Source organism: Gorilla gorilla, chromosome 9 (assembly GCF_029281585.2).
Source record: "Gorilla gorilla gorilla isolate KB3781 chromosome 9, NHGRI_mGorGor1-v2.1_pri, whole genome shotgun sequence".
In the NCBI taxonomy this organism is placed as follows: Eukaryota; Metazoa; Chordata; class Mammalia; order Primates; family Hominidae; genus Gorilla; species Gorilla gorilla.
The window spans coordinates 103,898,017-103,913,617 of record NC_073233.2 but is presented as its reverse complement, the minus strand read 5'-3'; the positions used below and the strand labels follow the sequence as shown (position 1 = coordinate 103,913,617).

The 15,601-nt window shown below is 38.6% G+C and overlaps 1 protein-coding gene across 2 annotated transcripts in view; it reads left to right on the top strand.

The window, feature by feature from the left end:
* Nucleotides 1–15,601, top strand: part of MAML2 (mastermind like transcriptional coactivator 2) — a 367,716-nt gene that overhangs the window by 341,429 nt on the left and 10,686 nt on the right. For both annotated transcript variants that reach the window (XM_055356125.2, XM_055356126.2), the window contains exon 3: nt 11,081–11,284. In XM_055356125.2, coding sequence (XP_055212100.1) covers nt 11,081–11,284 — 204 coding nt within the window. The remainder of the gene's footprint in view (nt 1–11,080; nt 11,285–15,601) is intronic.

Here is a 15,601-nt window from a genome sequence, read left to right as displayed (position 1 = left end):
TCATCCCCATCGTCATCTTCATCATCCCCATCATCCTCCTCATCATCCTCATCATCCTCCTCGTCATCCCCATCATCATCCTCATCATCCCCATCATCCTCCTCATCATCTTCATCATCGCCATCATCCTTCTTATCATCCCCATCATCTTGCTTATCATCCCCATCATCCTCCTCATCATCTCCATCATCATCTTCATCCCCATCATCTTCTTCATCCCCATCATCTTCATCAGCCCCATCATCATCGTCATTGTCATCATGATCTCCATCATCATTCACCACTAACTTTTCTTTCCTAAGACATTCTATTTGCCAAAGGTCCTTCTAAGGTGGCACACCCATAAAAACAACATTGGCTTCAAAAATGTTGCTCAACCTTTGCCTTTCTCCCCCACTTTGGTTTTCCAGTTGCCTTTGGAAAGAGCCAACATTTTCATCCCATGTGCCTCACAGCAGGAAGTTCTGTCCTCATTTTTTCCTTCACATTGCTTCTTCAATCATTCATATATTTTTAATTCAGAAACATCTGTGGAGAGTCTGCTATACCCTGGGAATTTCACAATGAACATGTCCCAGCCTTCAAAGCACTTAAAATGGGAAAGAGGTATAAGCAAATGAGCAATTGTGATATAGAGTGACAAAGTCTGCCTAATGGGCCAGTACTGGGTCTCACAAAAGCACAGGAGAGGGCCACCTAACTCAGTTCTAAGCGGTCAGAGAAGGCTTCCTGAAAAAAAATTACATCTGAGTTGAGCCCAGAAAAAAAAGGATGTTCACCTGGTAGGAAGAGGCAGAGAAAGAGTGTTCCAGGCAGAGAGGATATGACCATATACAAAAATCTGGAGAAGAGAAAGAGCTCTGTGGGTTTGGAGAACTGCATGTAGTTTAGTATCACCATAGTATAGGGTGAGGAAAGGATGTGTTGAGAGATAATACTGGAGAAAGATGCAGAGCCCAGATCATGGAAGGCCTTTTATACCATTCTTGGGAGTTAGGACGTGATCCCAAAGTTAGTGAAGAGCTATGTATGATTTTAAGCTGGGAGTACAGTGTAGAGGCTGTATCCAAGGGAAAAATTATTTTATTACTTTCATAAATACCAGTGTTTGCGGTGGGGAGTGAGGGGGGTTGAGTTCTCAACCTGAGCTCTATGGATAATCTGTGGATGTTTAGAGAATTTGTAAACTCCCTGAAATTGTAGACAAAATTATTAGTTGTATATGTGTTTGGGGGATGGGAGGAGATGCAGAATCCATAGCTATGTGAAATCCTCAAAAGGAACTATGATCCAAATCAATGTTTGAAACCACTGCTCTAGAGGCAGAAAGCTAAAAGCCAACTTATAGAGCAGAAATTTGAAATCTGCCACAAAGAGTCCTTCTAAAGTTGCAGAATTTCTCTTTTAAGAAAAATTTCTCATTCCTTCCCCTGAGTTACCAAACTCTTCCCACTCCACCCTGACCCACTGACGTTTTGTTCCTGGCCACTCTCCCACTGAAGGCTGCTTTCTCACTCATGGAACTGGTCTCTGTGCCAACCCATAATACGTGTCCACCCCAGAGGCTAAGAATAGACACAGTGTCCTGGTGACTTAAAAATTGGGTAACATCTGAAGGATAAACTCTGTAGTGACTATGAAATTCATTCTAATCATTTGAAATAAACATTATAAACTCATGATTGGGGTTCTCTGCACGGTGCAGGAGAAGGTACTGAGCAAGTAAAGAAAATTTCCTATTAATTAGAAGGGGAAAGCAGTTACTATTCACAATTGTGAAGGGGAAAGAAGAATACTAAACCAAATACTTTCTTCTGTTTTTTCAAGCTTGACCTTCATCTCCACCACCCAACCTCTCACCCCCAATAAGTTATATCAGATAAGCTACAATTCTTTCAAGCGAATAGACTTTGTTCTGTTTATTTCTTCTTAATATATTTTCCCAGATTTGGGATCTGTGTTCCTCATCTCTCAGTTAGGTGTGTGACCTTGTGCAAGTCAATTCCTTAAACTTTCTGGGCAGCATCTTCATCTGTAAAATAAAGTTGGATGAAAGATCTGTAAGTTGTTTTTTAGTTCCTGCTGTGTGTAATTGTTACTGAAGTGGAAGGCTAATGTAAACAGATTTTATGATAAATATTTCTTATTTTCAACTTGCCAGTTATCTCAAAGGATTGCTGGGTACTTCATCTAAGGCATTTTTAAAATTTAATGTGAAAGACCAAAGTATCTCACATTATTTGTCCAATACAGCCAAGTACAGCAAGGGTCAAGAAACTTTTTCTGTAAAGGGCCAGGTAGTAAATATTACAGGCTTTGTGTGCCGTAGGTCTCTGGCACAACTATTCAACTCTGTTATTATAGTGGGAAAGCAGCCACAGGCATATGAATGAATGTGTATGGCTGTGTTCCAATAAAATTTTATTTACCAAAAAGGGTGGCAGGCTGGATTAGGCCGTCATGCCATAGTTTGCTGACCCTTGAAATAGAAACTGGAAGATCTGGTAACCTGAAGATAGGAGAGTTTCATCCCTTCAGTCTTTTCTGTTTACAAGCTGTTTCCTGGCTGATTTCCTGACAATTGTTTTGTTGTCATTGTTGTTGTCGTTGTTGTGTTAAACAACAACTGCTCAATTATTTTGGCCACCCACAATCACCGCACTATTAATGCCCCAAATAAATAACTTGGAGCAAGTGGGCCTGCCAGCTTATTGGGAATCTGAAACAGTTCAGACAACTTGTTTTTCAGGCACAGAGATAAATAAATGGCTTCATCGGCAGACAGTTCCGAAGATGAATAGCCGAGAGGAACAGTTGAGCAGTTAGTTCATTGAGACAGGGAAAGAAAGACAAAAAGAGGGAAAGAGAGAAGTGGGTAGGGAGAAGAAAGATTGAATAGCAAACCAGTTTGTGAGATCTACTGTACAGACTTGCCCAGCTGGGTATTTTATCTTGAATTTGTTTTGCAAATTGCAGATGCCTAGCTCTAGAAGCCAAGAAAAAGAAAGGGCAGTCATCCCACGCCAAAATACTCTCATGGATCTCAAGTAATTTACATTACTTCATTTTTGTGGGGGGAAAATCATTATACAGTCCCCTTCCAAAATAAGTGAAGAGGAACAGAGAGCTATTTTACCCAAATGCCTAGAACAAGACAAATATTTTGTAGAGCTTTTTTTTTTTTTAATTAAGAGAACAATACCTGCCCGGTAACTTTGCCTACTTTGTGAAAGTTACTGTGTCAGTGTTCAGCCCACAAAACTGCTTTAACTATAAAACTGACTGAATCCAACGAGTCTTACTATTTCCATATATACTTCAGTGAAACAAGGGATATTTTGTACCCCATTCTACCTTTTGCTGAAATCAATCCTGCCTGACAGAGTCCTTACAATTCCATTGAAATGAAAGAAAGAGGTAGTCCCAGTGATTTTATTAGTTAACATCTTTTTTAAAGATCTCTCACATATTGACCATGATTTACAGAGACACTTTAGCAAAGTAACACCCAGTAGCCAGGCCTATCCTCTGCTTTTGGATAGATTTTGGATAGATTTACAAGATTTTCTTCACCCATACTATTTCTTTAAATATTTATCCCAGAAAATTTAAAGAAAAGGTTAGTGGTAAATACACTGGTAGAAGGCTGGGACAGTGGGGTTTTTCTTAATTTTTTAATTTGGACTTTTTTTCAAAAGGACTTCAAACTGCCTTTGAGAGAAACACAATTAACACAGAGGACAGGTAATTTGTCTTCTAAGGAAAAAGGGTACCCATTTAAAAGAGTTCATGTGTTCTCCTAATTGTCTCCCAGGTTTGTAGACATAGTTTGCAACCTCAGTGAGCTAGTACTTCCCATGGTGATCCATAGGCAAGATATTAAACCAATGAAGTAAAAAACTGGGGAAAGCATTTTTAATCAGATTTTTTTCCATAAGTTAAAACATGCATCCAGCTTCCTTGTGAGCTTACTTAACTTGTGAGCATGTTTTATTTGCCTCAAGCTAAAAGATTTGGTCATCATATACCTGATTTACCAAATGGTTTCCTAACATCCTTGAGACCATTCTAGGAAATAAATGATCCATCAGTAGCACAGTTGGAAAACTTAAAAATATAGTCAAGTGGCAGGATTTTCCAGCAGGCTGCATGAACTTTGTTACCCTCCTAATATAGGACTGCCCACAATCCAGGGTGTGACTATGACTATCTCCTCTCCTTGGAGGTAAAAGCGTTGCAAACAAGAACTGTGTCCAAATTATCTCCATTTCTCTAGCACCTGATGAAATGCCCAGGACATAGGTTATTCTTAGTCAGTACCTACTTTTTTAGAAAATAAGTGAATGAATGAAACCCATCATGTCCAAAGCATTTTCTTTGCTCAGATGCTGTTAAGAATAGCAGCTTGGAGTTCTGAAGAGCATTCCAAATAATACATCAAGAATGTTTCTGTAATTTTAGCAGAGGTTGAATGATCATTTGCTAGGGATGTGGTAGAAGAAAGTGCACTTTGGAGATTTGGACTAGAATGGACAGGTAAGGAGGTTGGGTAGGTAGATGGATGGATGGGGTGGATGGATAGATAGATAGATAGATAGATAGACAGACAGACAGACAGACAGAGACAGACAGACAGACAGACTGACTGACAGACAGACAGACAGACAGACAGAAAAGTGGATAAATGGGTAGATAAAGGCTTTGCTATATAAGGAAGCTGTTGCTATATAAAGAGTCTAGTATCTGTATAGAGTTTGAGTCCAAAATTCTTGAGTATAGCAGTTTGATCAAGAATATCTAGCATCTTCTTAAATGACAGATGAGGATGGAAACATTTTAAAAATATATATATATATATATGAATGTATTATGAGATCTTCACTACTGATTTGAGATAATTTTAAAACATTCTCAGAGTAAAAGAGCAGAGATAGGATGACTAAATACTAGCAGTGGTTAGGGACAGAGCAGTGAATTTCTAATGACAAGGCCAACCTTAGAAGAAGAGGATGCTCACCAGTGGGCCTTAGAGTGGGCTCGGGACCACTTGTGTACAGCTGAGAAATATTGAAATGAAGATCTCAAATGCTTTTTGATTGGGATGGCATTTTGAGAAAAAGATGTGTATCCCACTAAGCGATTATGATTCTAAAACTCATAAAAATGTTGTTTGTTTTAGGTTCATGAGAAGTCCCTTCAGTATCTTTTTACTGCTTTATCCCCAAGGCCCAGAAGAATGCAATGCTTAATAAATACTTGTTGAATTAATGAATAAGAATGCAGTGAACTTAGTAATTCTAAAGACAGGTTGATCGATTGAACCTTATAAAAAGAATACAAACATGTTTTCATTGCTCTGGCAGTCCTGTGCTGGGTTAAAACAAGGACCAAGAAGTTTTATCCATACTTAAGCACTGGCATGCTACACTATCTCAGGGACTAATACTATAAAAAGACTTTTAAAAATCTCAAATGCGCATGCACACACACACTCACAAACGTGGAAAACTATCTAGGAGTACACAATAAATATACGTTATTGTGCACTCATAATTGATTTAAAACCCAGGAGGACTGGATGCGAAACATATTTTGTAGGTTAGAACCAAACACTGTACTTTTGTAGGTAAAAACAGAAAAAGAACATGTAAAATGAAAGATCATGCAAATTCATGATTTGAACCAGTCATTGACTATTCCTTGCTGCCAAATCAATCTTTAACTATGGTTTATCTAGAAAACTGGGTTTTCTATCATGTGAAAGACTACCTTGATGGAAATAGCCTAATTCTTTCACAATCACACACGCATGCATGCACACATACACACATACTCTCATCTATCAGCTGAGAATGTGCGATTTTTACCACAGCCTTCATGTGCCCTTCAGGAGAAAATGTGTGTTGGGGAAAAAACAGATGATTTCTATTAAGTTCTACATGGGTTGAATTTAAGGCAAAGAGTGAGGCTGAGTATGAAAATCAAAGCCAATGCATCAAAGCAGCTTTTTCTTTCAAACTATTTTATGTACTAAAGTTTGCACAACATGTTGGCAATGACAGCAAGCTTGTATAAGGAGGTGTTTTGTGTTTTACAGCAAACATAAGGGCAAAAAAATGCAAAAGCAGTGAAATATTACTTCAATCATGAATTCAAAGAATGTATATAGTAGGTACATGGTAAAACCCATGAGTTAGAAACTACAAGATTTAAAAATCTTTGACAAAATTACTAGAAGGGATTTATCTCATTCTTTCCTCCATACCAGGGCACCTCCCTTCACCTGAGCACCAGTTTCAAATTTGGAAAACCCTTCAGACCCTAGGGAAAAGGGTCCTAAAGTATCTTTTGGTACCGTGAAGGAAATAAACTACATTTAGCACAGTCTATCTGTTTGATTAGAGAGAGAAAGAGACATAGTTACATTTTCCTGGCATGCAGATCTTTTATAAATCTTAGAAAAGGGTGGTTTTCCAGAATTCTCTGGAAGTTATTTTGGAGCTCATCAATTCTGCCAACATTGAGCACTCTGTCTACCTCTTTTCTTTCTCTTCATTTTCCCCGTTTCTAAGTACATTTTGGTCTCTAGAAAATAAAAAACTTCCTAGCACAGAGTAGACATTCAGTATACTTTGTCAAATGCATTAATGGATTGATGGATTCGTGGGTGACTAGGCATTAGGTGATCTGAGATTGATTGATTGATTGATTGATTGATTGATTTTTCCTTCAACTTTTAAGTTCCCGGGTACATGTGCAGGATGTGCAGGTTTGTTACACAGGTAAATGTATGCCATGATCTGGGTTTTAATCTTAAGACACTAGTAGGTATCATACCACCTAATGGAAATGATTATGCATTGCTTTTTGTTGTCATAACTTTGGGTGAGTGGATATGTGGAGTGTGTGGTATGTGTAGCTTATCTTCCCAGATAAACTGTATGCCAGAGATCTTAAACTCAAATGGCCTACATGGACCAGGCAAGTGATAGAAGTGAGGAAAATGGGTGGGTATAATAAAGTAAGGAGTAGTAGAGGCTGCTGTGGCCACCTGGAGAGCAAAAAGAGCAATTTGTGTTTCAAACATGATGGGGGCCAAACACACCACATCTGTAGTCCAGGTACACTTACAGTGTGAGCTCCTTCATAAGACTCATTGGATATAAAACATCTAATATTTAAAAATACAGAAATAACAAAATAATAATAGTTAAAGTGTATCAAACATCTCTACTAAGTCCCTGGCACTGTTCTAAAATTCATCTTGTTAAATTTTAGGTAATTAATGTATTACCTTTATGTTGCAAATGAGGAAACTAAGGCACAGTACTTAGTAAATGTACATGATTGCACTATGCATAAATAATTGGATGTTAAAAGAATAAAAACCAGAACAGCAAAGAGCAAAGCTAACAGAGACCTGAGCTGAGCCCCTAACCGAGAAGAAAGAAGCACACCCCAAAAGACAGCCCATCAGAGAATGATACCCCACCCATCTTCTGGCATCTTCAAGTAGGAGGATGAAGGTAATTTCCCAAATCCCTGGTGGCTCATAATCTGCAATATAACTGAGACCTCTACATTTCTGAGAGACCTGACACAGAACAGCTTTCTGTAGTCTGCGAGTTCTATCTCCTTTGTTTCACAATGAAAACAAACGTAAACAGACTATTGTTCCTATGTGTAGAAATAACTTTAATAATTATGAGCAGCTATTGTTTAGTAAGTGCTTACTATGTGGTAGGTATTGGATTATCTCCCCTAACTCTTGTAGGGAACCTGTGACATCCATACTGTTATTATTTCCCTTTTACAGATAAGAAAACTGAGGCTTAGAGAGGTGAATTAACTTCTGCCACATCACACAACTAAGTGTCAGAACTGGGGTATGAACCAAAGTGGACCTATCTCCAGAGCTTATGGTCTTGTCCATTGCATGGCAATGCAAAGAAGATGAAAAGAAAAGTGTTTTGAATTTTTCTACCTATGCTTGTCAGCTACTTAAAAAAATAAACCAAAACAAAAAAACACAAAATCTTCTTTTGAAAGTCTTACATAAAACTCCAAACTCTATCAAAGAAAAGTACAGACTCTTTCTATTCTGGTTCAAGTGGAGAGTAGAAAGCAAACTACCATCTCCAATACATTCTCTCCCACCTTGATGTCTTCCCCCACCACTTCCAGCTGTCTTTGCGCTTCCCTGATCCTGCCTCTTTCCCCCTGTCACAGGCTCTGCTTCCCTGTCCTTACTCAGGGTGCACCAAAAGGCCCAGCCCCCAATCCTCCATGTATTTCCTCCTCCTTTTGCCCTCCAAGACACTCAGCTCACAGATCCTCATTTGCCATTCTGTCAATGACCCTCAAGTGCTTGTCTCCAAGTCCACATTCTTAGTGGCTTATAGAACACAGGCGGTGAAGTCTCCAAAATTCGTGATGGATTTAAAGTTGAAAGAACTGACTGGTCATAGGGGTGTAAATATATTAGAGGATGGTTTCCTTAAGCTACTCAAAGGATGTACCTCAGAGATGGCTGTAATTATTTTTTACTAACTAGTGAAGAGGATCTCCCCACCCCGTCCTCACTCCCCTGTCCTTCTCTCCAACACACTTCTTTCCACCTTCCTGACCTGAGGGTGCTCAACCCTGGGAAGAGTGCTGCATGAACTGATGGGTTGGCCCAGGTTTAAAGTACAAAAATCTTTCTTCTCAATGCTTCCTGTCTCACGTGACAGGCAGTAAAGTGTACTGATTGAGAACTAGAGTTGTGGGGTCAGACAGACCTGGCTTCAAATCCTCCTCGGCCACTTACAGCTATGTGATCTCTCTGAGCTCAGGTTTCTCATCTGCAAAGTTGGGTTAATAATACAAGTTCTTGCTCATTGTTTTGTTGGGAGGAGTGAATGAGATAAATCACGTAAAGCACTGACCACAGTGACTGGCTGATAATAAGCCTCAGTGGATGGTCGCCCTTAGGATTATTTTGTAACCCTTTGCTTTTGAGGCAGCTGGTGAGCTCTGTAGCCTCAGAGATTACTAAAGCAAGGCCAAGGCTTTCGGCTTGTGGCTTACTTACTTACTTATTTATTTATTTCAGCTCGGCACATAGTTAAAGAAAGAGAAAGAAATAAAAGAGAAGATAATTTCCACAAACGGTGTACCTACCACCTCTACTCATGTGGTGTCATGGGAGTTGCTTTGTGGTTTTTTGTTTGTTTGTTTTTGTTCTGAGACAGAGTCTTGCTCTGTCACCCAGGCTGGAGTGCAGCGGCACAATCTCGGGTCGCTGCAACCTCTGCCTCCTGGGTTCAAGTGATTCTCATGCCTCAGCCTCCTGAGTAAGTAACTGGGATTACAGGCACGTGCCACCACACCCGACTCATTTTCATATTTTAGTAGAGACGGGGTTTAACCATGTTGGCCAGGCTGGTCTCAAACTCCTGATCTCAGGTGAACCACCTGCCTCGGCCTCCCAAAGTGCTAGGATTACAGGCATGAGCCACCGCACCCAACTCCCTGCTTTATGTTTTTATGTCTTGTAACCTTACACAGTTTAGTTGGTGAATGACAGATGGATTTTTTTTTTTTTTTTTTGCTGGGCACAGTGCTTCATGCCTGTAATACCAGCACTGTGGGAGGCCAAGGACCTAGGATCACTTGAGCCCTTGACTTTGAGACCAGCCTGGGCAACATAGTAAGACCCCATCTCTAACAAAAATTTAAAAATTAGCCACCCTGTCTCTAAAAAAAATTTAAAAATTAGCCAGGTGGCGCACGCCTGTGGTCCCAGGCACTTTAGGAGGCTGAAGTGGGAGGACTGCTTGAGCCTGGGAGGTTGAAGCTGCAGTGAGCCATGATTATGCCACTGCACTCCAGCCTGGGTAATAGAGTGAGACTCTGTCTCTTAAAAAAAAAAGAGAGAGAGAGAGTTGGATTTCTTTTGTTCCCATGTATTCAGTGTTTCCCAAAGCATATTCCCTGGACCAATGAGTATCAGAATAACCTAAGGAGGTACCCTGATCTATAGCCTCAGAACCCCTGGGACAAGGCCAGGGCATCTGCCTTATAAGCTGATTCCCAGATCATTCTGATCAAAGTATAACAATTTTTGACTTAGTGTTTATATCATGTAAACTAAAATTTGATTTTACATTTTCTTATATTTATACATGTAAGCATTTCTCCCTCACTTGGGTGATAAATTCTCTAAGGTGATAACCATATTTTCTAGTCTTCTTGTAACCCTACTAGTGTACTAGTGTAGAGCTCAATCCTAAATACATCATTGGGAATTAATGAGAATATTCAACTGGGTTTAGCTTACTGTCTTGCAGAGTCCTGATCTGTCAATGCCAAAAAATTGGTAGAGACCTCAAATTAGAAAGGCAGTTCACCAATACCCAATATTATTTGATATACAGTTGAGTTTTTAATCAATATTTTCTCATTGTCAGTGTGTCGGGTATTCTTTTACTGAGATTCTTGCGCCGAGATACCTGAATCGTTGACTGCGGAACAAAATTTACAAGTCCCTGAGAAGTGAAGTCCTTTCCAAGTTTGAGTTTATAAAACAGAAACTTAGAGGCCTTCCTGCCTTTCTGTCACAGAAAGCTGGGTAAGGCAAAATGCCTTCTGTCCAAAATAGTTTCAACTTTTAAACACGTGAATTAAAACATGACTTTCATTGCAGGATCAGCAATGATACATGCTAACTTTGGGAAAAGGAAGGATTTGTTAGGTCATGATGTTTATTCCTGAGAAATTGAGAGGTTTGCCATATGTTTTTATGGTAGTTTTCTTTGAGGTTCCGTAAACACCTTCTGGAATGTGGAGGTTCCACAATCAGAGTCCTCATGGGAGCTTTTCCAGTGCCCTAATGTCATTAACCCAGCTGCTTTGGTTGCTGTGATATGCAATTATTTCTTCTACATTTAAAAAGCGATTCTCTGATCTCCAACCCATTTAACCATGTTTGATCTTTAATAAGATGAAAAATGTTTGGAATCTGAGTGTATGATGTTTGTGCTACATTTTTCTTTTTTTAATTCACAGTAGCTTTTCCTTCCCCCTTTCTCTTCTTTAGGATCAACACTCTGTGGTAGGCCAGAACACAGGCCCCAGTCCAAATCCTAACCCCTGCTCAAATCCAAACACTGGAAGTGGTTACATGAACTCCCAGCAATCACTGTTGAATCAGCAATTGATGGGAAAGAAGCAGACTCTACAGAGGCAGATCATGGAGCAGAAACAGCAACTTCTTCTCCAGCAGCAGATGCTGGCTGACGCGGTAAAACTTTCTCTTAATTTCTACTGAACAAACCTGTTGACCCAACAGAGGGAGTTTATTCTTTTCCATTTATATTTACTGTGCCTACTTATGTGACAGCAGCAAAGGTGTGCTGACTGTAAGAGAGGATAATTCCATACATTTAGTGTACTGCAGGAAGAAAAAAAAACCAAACTTGATTTAACAGCTGCTGGACACTTGGAATGCATGGCACCTCTGCTAACCAGCCCTGCCCAGCCCAGGAATGTCTAGAACAACCAACATGGGCATTTGAATCAGGCAAAAGAAACCAGTGTTGTTCCCCAGGCTTAAGGGGCAGAAATAGTAAACTGAACTTGAATCAACTCAAATCCAAACTGATTTTAGAGATAAGAGTTTTAAAAGCAATTTTGAAAGCCAACATGGAGCCTCAAAACCAAGATTTGGCTTCCAAAATAAAGCAACTCACAATGGGGGATTTTTAAAAAGAAAATGTAAAATACATTTCCCATTTGCACTGTATATGTTAAGTTGATGCAAAAGTGATTGCGATTTTTGCCACTACTTTTAATGGCAAAAACCGCAATCACTTTTGCACCAACCTGATATTTGACTGTTTAAGAAAGACAAGATTGTGTTTCCCACACACTCTTCATGCATTAACCCTCCTTCAGTATTTATCTGCTCAGCCCTGGTTTCATTGCCTCCCTTCAAACTATTTGGCCAAATGAAATAAAAAGTAAGCATCTCCAGGTGAATTAGAGCTAAAGTATACAGAAAAGATAACAACAAAATCAAATAATTTTATATTCAAGGAGCTTTGTAGTGAGAGTCAGAAATGCAGGGTATCATAAGTGCTATAATTATTCAGTAAATAATAATTTGCAATGAGGGTAGAGCCATAAACAAGGCAAATCTTCTCTTCACCCTAGAGAAGCCTTGAGCCCACTGAGCATATGTCAGATAAATTGGCCAATTGTAATGCATGTGATTAAATGCTATACTCTGGTAACTACCAGAAATGATTTCAGAAAGAACTTTCTATCTACCAAATATCTGAAAGTGGAGTAAGAGATGAGACGAAGAGTAGGAGGGTTATTTCAGCCAGAACAACCAGCATATTCAAAGACCTAGGGACAATAAAGGATACTACACATTATGCCTGCCAAGGTATTGAGTGTGCACGAGAATGGGGAAGTGATGGGTAAAGATGAGATAAGAGGCAGGAGGGTAGGGCTTGAGAGGCCAGAATTTACATTAAAAAGCAACAGAAGAGATTTTAAGGATTTAACACAAGGGGAAGTACTAGATTCAGATTTGCATTATAGTAAAAGTATAAAATATACTAAAAAGTATAAAAAGTAAGAGAAAAAAGTATACTTTTTATAGTAAAAAGTATAAAAAGTAAGAGAAAATGTAATGGAAAGAAAGATTAAATCCAGCCTGAAAAGATTGAGGATAGTCTCCCAAAGAAGTAAAATTTGACATTGATTTTGAAGGACTGTAGGATTCTGATAGAGTAGGTGGGGTCCACTATTGTAGGTGGAGGGTGGAGCACCAAAAGGTGCAGCCTGGGTGTGAATTTGTTGGTTAGTTTGAGATTGCGTTATGAAATATTTAATGCCTGATAAGAAGTAAACGTAGTATAACAACCACACTTTTAAAGGAATTACAAGTGGAATAAGTTTTGTATTCAGGGCATGTGAAAAGAAATAGTGAGAAGTAAATTTATTTGACCTGGAATAAGGAATATTGAGAAATAAGATTACAGATGGCCTTGCATACTGCCATAAGGTTTAAGGGAGTCACAGACTGGATCACAAAGTGACACAACTGGTTTCTTCTAGAAATCATAGTTTTGAAAACTCCAGTCCTCCCCCCTGTTCCCTTCCCCTCCCATTTTTATCCTTATAAACTAAAGAACTTAGAAACAAGGGCAGCAGAGAGAACAATGTGTAATCTAAGGTTGACTTACTGGGTACACTTTCATCACTACCATCAATACTACTAATTTCATGAATTATAACACACAGAGGTTGATTTTCAGCTCTTGTTAAAAGGCAAGGAAGTGGTAGCATATACATTCCATGAGGGTCCTGGCCTGGCACTGGCCTAACTCCCACTGGGCCCCAGTTGAGTCACCACTAGGACAGGTGCAAAGGGCAGTGGCATAAACTGTGAGATGAATGAGAATGAGGCTGCTGTTTTTGTGATTTTTAAAAACCATTCACATTTCTCTTTGTTTGGACACCATTGAGGGTGTCTGTGCTTTTTAGCATATCCAGGAAGAAGTGGTCTTTGATACCACTGTACATTAGCATATGCTTTGTGGTCATTTGCAGTCAGTTGGCAAGGCCACATAGGCACCTAAATTGAGACGTTGTCTCATGAAAGTTTGTTATCCTTATTCTCTATTATTCTCCTACCAATGAAGCACAAAGAAGAGACATGAATAGTACTCATTACAACGGACATCATAATTACCAACACGCATTGTGTACCTACTGTATGCCAGGCACCAAGCTGGATTTTCACAGAATTAAATAGAAATATGAGGGAGGTCCTATAATTATCCACATCTCACATTTTTACAGATGGAGAAACTGAAGCAGAACAGATATGTACTATAACAGATGATTTCTATAATGGGTTTTCAAGTCCAACAGATTGGGTTATCATTAGATATTAGTTCATAAATTAAATTTCATATTGCATAAAAGTAATCTCAAGAATGGCCTATATGTTTACACTTGCACAGAATAGGAATGTCAGTCTTTTGCAAAATGTAGCCATCTCTATTCAGTATTGCAGGCTAGTCTTTGCTGCTCTTCAGCACAAAAGAACAACATGGCAGTTCTGTGTTATGTCCATATGCAAGGTTATTAATCTAAGTCATTTGTGAACAAGTAGTTTAAGAAACCTAAATTTCTGGATATATATATATAAATGATATATATAATATAAATGTTATATATAATAATGTAAATATATATAATATAAATATATATAATAATGTAAATATATATAATATATAATATAAATATTATTATATATAATATATATAATATATATATTTTATATATATATAAATGAAAACCCTTTGAACAACAGTTTAGCCCTCTGGTGGAGACAAGCCTGACCAACATGGTAAAACTCCGTCTCTACTAAAAAAATACAAAATTAGCTGGGCATGATGGCGGGCACCTGTAATCTCAGCTACTTGGCAGACTGAGGCAGAAGAATCGCTTGAACCTGGGAGGCAGAGGTTGCAGTGAGCTGAGATCATGCCATTGCACTCCAGCCTGGATGACAAAGTGAGATTCCATCTCAAAAGAAAAAAAAAAGTCAATAATTAGATTGAAGATATATAAAAATAAATCCAGGTTTACAATATAGTCTATGATGGGAAGTCAAGCACCTTCTTCTCTTTATCTCTCTCTTTCTCTCACTCTCACACATACACACACACACACACACACACACACACACACACACACACATCCTGTCTTCAGTATAAACAGTAGAAACACCTAATTACATAAGAAAGAATGACAGATGCTTTTGGAAAAGAGTGGATTTCAGAAAGTCCATGCTTGGCATAAAAATCAAAACTGTCATCTCACACAACAGTTTACAGCAGAGCTGGTTGAACATCACCACATTTGGGTTCATGGAACATCTCAAGCTGTTTCTTAAACATTTAGGGTTTGGGCAAAACCAAAGAGCATTTCACCAACCACTTTTTCCCTTAATTTGTAAACCCATGTTTAAAAGAAATGTAATCCATATGTTTCTGATTCATTTACACTTAGCTCATCAAAATTGTGTTTTATATGAATTACTTATGTGCAAAAAACTGTGTCTTTCAAGCTTTTTTCTTAGCAACAAGAATTTAAATTTGGTTTGTTGTTGTTTTAAGGCTTTTTCCTCTCCTTTATAGTAGACTTATTCTACTAAGAAGGTTTGGAATGTGATGGGAAACTGAGAAACACATGGTTTAAGTCAGTTCTAAGTTAGGCAGTGCACATTTGTTTTCCAGCTAATTTACCCATGTATCTATTACAAAGTTTTCTTTTCTATTTGTTGACTTTTCTATAATTATAGTGTTCTCCGTCTACCTATGCTGATTATTTTTATTTTGAAAATTGAGATTGCTTTGGGATGCGTACAAAATTGCAGTGAAGTCATTCTAAAAACTCTCTGATCCATACCAAACAAGATAAAAAGCAGCCCTTAATTCCCAAAGCTGATATGATACTCACAGCCAAGCCGTTTTGTTCTCCGTTGGGTATAAACAATCCTACAGAATGTCAACCTCAGACAGGGTTACTCTGAGAC